The sequence below is a fragment of the Castanea sativa genome, chromosome 11 (genome assembly GCF_040712315.1).
Source record: "Castanea sativa cultivar Marrone di Chiusa Pesio chromosome 11, ASM4071231v1".
Lineage (NCBI taxonomy): Eukaryota > Viridiplantae > Streptophyta > Magnoliopsida > Fagales > Fagaceae > Castanea > Castanea sativa.
The window spans coordinates 38529709-38538416 of NC_134023.1; the positions used below are offsets into that span (position 1 = coordinate 38529709).

The 8708-nt window shown below is 36.8% G+C and overlaps 1 protein-coding gene across 1 annotated transcript; it reads right to left on the reverse strand.

The window, feature by feature from the left end:
• Window positions 1–5435: 5435 nt before the first annotated feature.
• LOC142616469 (uncharacterized) lies at window positions 5436–5864 on the reverse strand. Its single transcript, XM_075789322.1, has one exon. It carries the CDS (start codon window positions 5862–5864, stop codon window positions 5436–5438), a length of 429 nt encoding a protein of 142 aa, XP_075645437.1.
• Window positions 5865–8708: the final 2844 nt, after the last annotated feature.

Here is an 8708-nt window from a genome sequence, read left to right on the forward strand (position 1 = left end):
AAATATGGTTTGCAAATATAAATTTGTATTGATGAATAATGAGTAAAATCTCTATTTCAATTCTTTTACAAAAGAATACCCTCTGATTCTATTTTCTTTGAACTTGACTCGAATAAGAGATCTTCTTGACTTTGGTTAGAAGATGGATTAAATGGTCTTCACAATAAATCTTTAACTTTGAGCTTGTTAGTGATTTATTGTTCTTCAAGTCTTCGAATGTGAAGGCTCTTAGGTTGAAATTCTTCGAGACTTTAGAGGCTTGATCCATTGAGCCTCAAAGATGTTTGTTGAGGTTTATGGAGGCTTTTTAGCTTGACTCCAATAGAATTTCAAAGAACTCGAACAAAAGATCTTCTTGACTTTGGTTGGAAGATGGATTGAACAGTTTTCACAACGAATCTCTAGCCTTGAGCTTATTAGAGATTTGTTGTCCTTCAAGTTCTTCAAACCAAGTGATTGTTCTTTAAGTTCTTTAAAGATGCTTCAAGTTCTTCAAAGATTCTTAAGACAGAATTTCTCCAAAGCTTGGGCCCCTTGAAAACTTCATCCCGAAAATGAGAGGGGATGTTCTCTATTTATAGTGATTTCAGAGGATAAACTCCACTTTGAATTAATATGTTTGAAAATATGTAGTAGACTTTTGATTGGCCCAAATTCTTCTTAGAGATAAATATCTCTATTTATCTATATCATATATTGATAAAGATAATAATCAACAAAGATAAATAATTGTCTCTATTTAATTTATTTTAATAAAGATAATTATCCATCAATTTGGAATATAAAATTTATCTTTATTTTTTTATTTTTTTAATAAAGATAATTATCCATAAATTTTGAATATAAAATTTATCTTTATCTTATGAGTCAAATGACACGTAGCAAATTTTGATATGCCAATGTGATGTCAATTTGGATGACACATGTCATCATCTAATTTAATGACATTAATTTAGAATTTGCTACTAAATTTTGATGTGGCATTTTATGATTGGCTTAAAAATTTTGCCTCCATAAATGCCCCCTCAAGAGCTTGGACATGCATAGGAGTCTACCACTATGAGAAGAGCTTTGCTCCTAATCTATTTTTCTTGTGAAGATAACTTTAAGAAGGCAATTTGTTTCCTAGTCGAAGTAGTAACCATATAAGGACTGAAATTCTATCCTTTGCAGTGATGATCCTTCATGCCTTTCGTCAGACACTAGAATTGTCTTTCATTTTGACTTCTCTTCCTAGCCAAATTAGTCTTTGACTAGATAAATTTTTCTTCTAGTCAAAGCGGTCTTAGTTAGACCCCTAATAGGAATTAAACAATTAACTTGAGTCTGCTTGATATCGACAATCAACGTCCCAACCATATAAGGAATGAAACTCTATCCTTTGGATAAGTCCCAACTTGCTTGTTTAATTGCAATGATGATTCTTCGTACCTTCTCTAAACGTAACAAATAGGAGTTAGTGTCCGTTGCAACTCAAAATCTTTAAGGGTTTAATTCCAAGTAGAACAGAGGAACTCGCACTGCTTTATACCTTCCATCAGATACCAGAATTCTCCTTCATTTTGACTTCTTTTCCTAGCCAAATTGGTCTTTGACTAGATAAATACTTCCAATAACCATCAAACCTTTCTATACCAATATGACTCCACGTGAACATTAATTCCCAATAGCTCCCCGTGAACATGGACATTGGATCATATTCTACCCGAGGTGGACTTCTTTTCATAGTCAAATTAGGACTAGAGGACTTCTAATAGAAATTAAGCAGACAACCTCAACCGTTTGAGACAAAGTCCAAACTGAATAAGGATTTGAACTCTTATATTTCAAAGAATCCCACTTAATCTCGAACTCTATTAGATCAGCAAGCAGAAAACTTCTTTCTTATCGCAACTCAAGACTTCTTCTCCCATTTAAATTCCTCCTTCATACAAGAATTCTTCTTTATTTTGACTTCTTTTCCTGGCTAATCTAGTCTTAACTAGATGAGTTTTAGTTGCAATTAAACTCTCTCTAACCAACACTATAAAAGGGTAGCCTCAGTTGCACATAATTCACAAATATTTTTTTTTTCGTAGTGCGTAAGTTCATAATCTCAAAAAATAAAATAAAAAATCTTGAAGGCATAAGATTTTTTTCCTTTCTTCTTTCTCAACCAGGTAGCAAGGTATGATCTTTTTATTTTTATTTTTTTTTTATTGTAACTTCTTGTGTGTTCGGCCCCACAATTTCTAAAGAAACTTGCATCAAGTTTATCTTGTCAATTAGAAGAACAATCATCACCACTATTTGAATAGATTGCGTCAGATCTATAACATAGATTGCACCAAGTTTTATCAATCTATACGAATATTGGTTGATTATCTTCCTTCTGCTCTCTCTCTCTCTCTCTCTCTCTCTCTCTCTCTCTCTCTTTTCATATGAATCTACTTTATTCTTTGCCCCCCTTTCTTTGTGCAGCTACGGTCCATCTTAAAACACTTTAGCCTCAAATTTTGCAAGAGTTCCATCACTCAAATCTTTGGAGGTACATTCTTGTACAAAACTTTTCTTATTTGTGAATTTCTCTTCCTGCATTTCTATTTTTGTTTTGTATTGTTCCACCTCCGTTTAGAATAGGTAATATGATGACTTAGTGGCACTACAAAGAACTTGCAAGAGTTTATTTTGTTCCTCAAGCCAAGTAGCTACCAATACAACAATCTCAAAGACAGTCTTGAAGACGAAGATTGCATTGGGGGATGAAAGCGAAGACTTCCTTGAAGACAAAGACAATCTTGAAAGCGAAGTCTGTCTTGAGTATGAAGACTTCCTCGAAGACAAAGACAATCTTGAAAGCGAAATCTATCTTGAGTACGAAGACTTCCTTGAAGACAAAGACAATCCTGAAAGCAAAGTCTATCTTAGGTACGAAGACTTCCTTGAAGACAAAGACTTGGATACAAAGACTTCCTTGAAGACAAAGACTATCTTAAGGATGAGGACGATCTATACAAGACCTTGAAGACGAAGATTGCCTTGGAGATAAAGATGCTATACAAGACCTTGAAGATGAAGACAATCTTGAAGATGAAGACATTCTTGTACAAAACTTTTCTTATTTGTGAATTTCTCTTCCTGTATTTCTATTTTTGTTTTGTATTGTTCCACCTCCATTTAGAATAGGTAATATGATGACTTAGTGGCACTACAAAGAACTTGCAAGAGTTTATTTTGTTCCTCAAGCCAAGTAGCTACCAATACAACAATCTCAAAGACAGTCTTGAAGACGAAGATTGCATTGGGGGATGAAAGCAAAGACTTCCTTGAAGACAAAGACAATCTTGAAAGCGAAGTCTGTCTTGAGTATGAAGACTTCCTCGAAGACAAAGACAATCTTGAAAGCGAAGTCTATCTTGATTACGAAGACTTCCTTGAAGACAAAGACAATCCTGAAAGCAAAGTCTATCTTAGGTACGAAGACTTCCTTGAAGACAAAGACTTGGATACAAAGACTTCCTTGAAGACGAAGACTATCTTAAGGATGAGGACGATCTATACAAGACCTTGAAGACGAAGATTGCCTTGGAGATAAAGATGCTATACAAGACCTTGAAGATGAAGACAATCTTGAAGATGAAGACATTCTTGTACAAAACTTTTCTTATTTGTGAATTTCTCTTCCTGTATTTCTATTTTTGTTTTGTATTGTTCCACCTCCATTTAGAATAGGTAATATGATGACTTAGTGGCACTACAAAGAACTTGCAAGAGTTTATTTTGTTCCTCAAGCCAAGTAGCTACCAATACAACAATCTCAAAGACAGTCTTGAAGACGAAGATTGCATTGGGGGATGAAAGCAAAGACTTCCTTGAAGACAAAGACAATCTTGAAAGCGAAGTCTGTCTTGAGTATGAAGACTTCCTCGAAGACAAAGACAATCTTGAAAGCGAAGTCTATCTTGAGTACGAAGACTTCCTTGAAGACAAAGACAATCCTGAAAGCAAAGTCTATCTTAGGTACGAAGACTTCCTTGAAGACAAAGACTTGGATACAAAGACTTCCTTGAAGACGAAGACTATCTTAAGGATGAGGACGATCTATACAAGACCTTAAAGACGAAGATTTCCTTGGAGATAAAGATGCTATACAAGACCTTGAAGATGAAGACAATCTTGAAGATGTAGACATCCTTGAAGACGAAGACTGCCTTGAAGATGAAGACTAACTTGAAAATGAAGACAATCTTGAGGACAAATACTTGCCTTGAAGATGGAAACTATCTTGAAGATAAAAACCACCTTGAAGATGAAGATTGTCGATGCAAGGCCTTGAAAACGAAGATTGCCTTGAAGATAAAGACAATCTTAAAGATGAAGACATCCTTGACGACAAAGACAATCTTGAAGATGGAGTTTGTTCATGCAAGGATGTGATATTGGTATCTTTGCAATGGAGCAACTGTCGATGCAACAATCTAGGGACATGCTTTGTCATCTTTGCAATGGATGTGCATTGGCTCCTTGCTATGATACTTTTTAAAGGTATAAAATGATGAGTACCAGACTTTAGAGATATGGGGTGACACCATTCAAAGTTTATATATGCGAGAAGATGACACCAAAACTTTGAGGATTTGAGGTGATCCAACTCAACAGAGAGGCAATTCAGTCCAAACCTTAGAGATGCAAAGAGATGCCACCAAGTTTTTGAAGATGCAAGGAGATACCACTAAGTCTTTGAAGATGAGAGGCAGCACTATGCAAACTTTAGGGATGTAAGGCAACACAACTTAGAAGGAAGGCAATGAAATTCAAAAGAAAGGTGATGCAATGCCAACTTTGACAATGCAAGGCGACATGACTTTAAAGGGTTGCAATCCAGAATTCAAAAATGCAAGGAGATACCACCAAGTCTTTGAAGATGTTAGGAGATACGTACCACCAAGACTTTATACGCGAAAGGTAGAACTACTTAGACTTTAAAGACGAGAGAGAAATCACATTTTAGAGATGCCAAGAGACATTCTCACAATGATGTTTGCTTTCATGGTGACTTTGCATTCCTTTTGGTAGTAATGTCTTACAGTGATGGTTGCCTTCATACGGTAGCATTGTCTTCATGTAGCGACTATCTCAAAGTGACATTCGCCCAAAACTATGATTGCACTCAGTGTGACATACCAACTTTTGCATGCGTTGCACTTGAGAGAGATCAAGTCATCACGTGGTTCAAGAAATATTTTTTTTTGGACATGTGACTGAACTTACCATAGAATGCCAAGCTATGTACGTACCCCTTAAGGGGAACTAAGTCATTACGTAGTTCAAGATTTTTTCTTTTTTCTTTTTTCTTTTTTTTTTTTGAACACTTTCAAGAGTAATGGGAAAACATCATGTACCCTTCAAGTGTTAATGTAGGCAGTTTAGGCTCTTACCAAGGGGTGCTTCAATCTTTAGGCATAATAATGTTTCAAGAATTTGCCGTTGATAGTGCCAATTCTCAAATCTTCTTTAGCAACCAACTTGTATGCTCCATTTGTATAGGCTTCTTGAACCACATATGGTCCATCCCATTTTAAAACAAACTTGTTCTTAGTGCGATGGGTGACAATGATGGGTTTTTGTACAGCAAGAACCAAATCTCCAACTTGGAAAGATCGAGGATGAACCTTCTTATTGAAAGTCCTACAAATGCAAGCTTGATAACACTCGAGGCGTTGTTGTGCCTCAAGCCTTTTTTCGTCCAAAGCTTCAAACTCTTCAAGTTGTAGACAAACATTGTCTTCATCAGAAAGACCTTCTTCAATGGCAATCCTTAATGAAGGAATCTGGTGTTCAAGTGGTAGAATAGCTTCTACCCCATGAACAAGAGAATAGGGCATGGCTTGGGTAGGTGTTCAGTATGTTGTGCAATACACCCACAAAGCTTTCTCAACTCTTTCATGCCAATCTCTTTTCGGCTTCCTTACAACTTTCTTGAGCAAATTGCATAGAGTTTTGTTAAAGGCTTCTGCAAGACCGTTGGCTGGAGCATTATACATGGAGGAATTATGCTGCTTAAAACCAAAGTCAATGCAAAGCTTGTTCATCGACTTGTGGTAGAATTCCCTCCCATTATCAGTGATGATATAACGGGGTACACCATACATAAAGATGATGTTTCTTTTGATGAAGTTTACGATAGTTTCTTTCTTCACTTCACTGAATACAGCAGCTTCAGCCCACTTGGAGAAATAATCTATTGCAGCCAAGATATATGAATGTCCATCAAAGGATTTTGACGTCAATGGCCCAACCACATCTAATCCCCAAGCATCAAATAGCCATGAAGCTGCAGTAGGGTTTAGGGGTTCTAGAGGTTGATGAAGGAAGTTTGCATGGAATTGACATGCTGAGCATCTTTTTGCATACTCCATACAATCCTTGACCATAGTGGGTCAATAATAACCCATTCGCTTAATTTTGAAAATGAAGTTTGGGACCAGATTGGTGAGCACCACAAATCCCTAAATGAGCTTCTTCGAGTGCCTTGGTAGCTTCCTCATCATCCAAGCAACGAAGGAGAAGGTCATCAAGTCTTTGAAGATGCAAGAAGGTACCACCAATTCTTTGAAGATGTAAAGGGATACCACCAAGCCTTCAAACATGAAAGGCAGCACTACTTAGACTTTAAAGATGAGAGAGAAAGCACATTTCAGAGACGCCAAGCGACATTCTCACAATAATGTTTGCTTTCATGGTGACTTTTCATGGCTCAAGAAATATATATATATATATATATATATATATATATATATATATATTTGGACATGTGACTGAACTTAGCATAGAATACCAAGCTGCCTACGTACCCTTTGAGAAGGATCAAGTCATCACGCAATTCAAAAATTTTTTTTTTTTTTTTTTTGCTCTAACTTTTGCCTAGTTCGCCTTTTTAAAGGTTTTCAACCTAGCGAGCTTTTAATACCCTAAATTTTGCCAAGGCCGCCTTTTAAAAGGTTTTCAACTTAGCAGGCTCCTTTTAAAAAATAATTTATGAACACTTTCAAAAGTAATGGGAGAATATCATGTACTCTTTAAGTGTTAAAGTAGGCAGTTAGGCTCTTACCAAGGAGCATTTCAAACTTCAAGCATAGTAATGCTTCAAGAACTTGCCATTGATAAGGCCAATTCTCAAAACGTCTTTAGTTGTATTAGTGTTGATTTCTTTCAATTCATCAATTGTAGCTTGTATGCCTTCTTCAAATATGGGTGGAGCATCCTTAACATCATCTTCAACTTCTTGGTTTATGGTCACCATTGTACGCCTTTTTACAGTCAAGGCTTCTTCAGTATTCACTTCCCAAATGGTTCTACGTTTCATACAAGATGGAATGGAGCTTCAAATCTCATTTGAATCTTGATCAACAATAAGTGTGTCGTTAGCACCTCTAGGGAGGAAATTTGTCCTATCATTCTGCTCTCACTGTGCCTCTAAATCTTTTGAGAGTCGAGAAGAGATTGAATGACTGAGCCTTGTGAGAACTGAACCTCAAGTGCCAACTTGAGAAGGAGTTGAGTGACTGAGTCTTGTGAAAATAAAGCCTTGAGTGCCAACAACAAAGTTATCTTCTTGTGTTCCCAACCTATCAAAGACTGAGATATTTGAAGTGGGTCGCCCCATGCGGTCAAAACCAGATGATTTCTTTGATAGGTTCGAAGATTGTTCTTCTTCCTCATAATTTGCCAAAATTACTGAAACACTAGCTTTTCGGGTGATAATATGAATAGGAGTTGGTGGGGTGTATACGATTCCAACCTTAGAACTTGTTACACTAAAACCTTTAGCCTTCGACACCTTATGTTCTTCTTTTCCAGAGGCTTCAAGGATGAGCTTACCCAAACCACTGGACTTCTCATGGTCATAACCAGCTTTAGCCATGAGTCTATATGCATTAGGGTCGAAACCCTTTTTGGTTCGTTTGGTGGGCAAAGTCCCATGTTCAACAATCTGTCCTTGGGATGGTCTTGTGAACCCTTTCAATAGTTGGCTTGAGATTCTTGATTTTGTGATTTTAGCAACTAGGAGAGTTAGTCCCCGCAGATCTTCTAATACTGACTCTCCATCTCCTGAGAAGGGTGATTGGCCCTCTTTTGGTGATTGGGACATAGTGTAACACAGGAGCTGCCTTAGTTGCTTTAGAAGCTTGATGCTTCTTCTCTTTTGTAGAAGTCTTTGTTTGCTTGGTTTCCTTCTCCTCAATTGGCTTGGCTTCCTTCTCCTCAATTGGAGAGTCAATCCTTGAAGTTTTGGTATGGAGGTTTACTTCTTTGCTAGATGGTGAAACAATGACTTGTGCTTCTTCTAGCATATCATCTTCCAAGTAAAATTTTGCATCAGCAAAATGTGATTTAGCTACAGTAAAGGGCTTATGATCAGCTACTATCTTCTTAACTTGTCCATCATGGAAATATTTAAAGCATTGGTGATACGTAGATGGCACAACACCGTACTCATGCAACCATGGTCTTCCAATTAGCACTTTGTAAGTGGTCTTCGTATTAATGACATGAAAGAGCACACTTGATTCCATTTCACCAATGAGCATATGAAGTCTAATCTTCCCAATAGCTCTTTGTCCACCTTGATTAAAGCCTTGAATCATCAAGTTACTGGGAAGTAGTTCATCTAAGGAGATTCCAAGTTCTTTCAATATTTTAAATGGGAGGATATTGACTGCAGATCC

What these genes read in the sequence shown, in the direction of transcription:
- LOC142616469 (XM_075789322.1), bottom strand. Translation starts at nt 5,864, where the DNA reads ATGCCCTATTCTCTTGTTCATGGGGTAGAAGCTATTCTACCACTTGAA.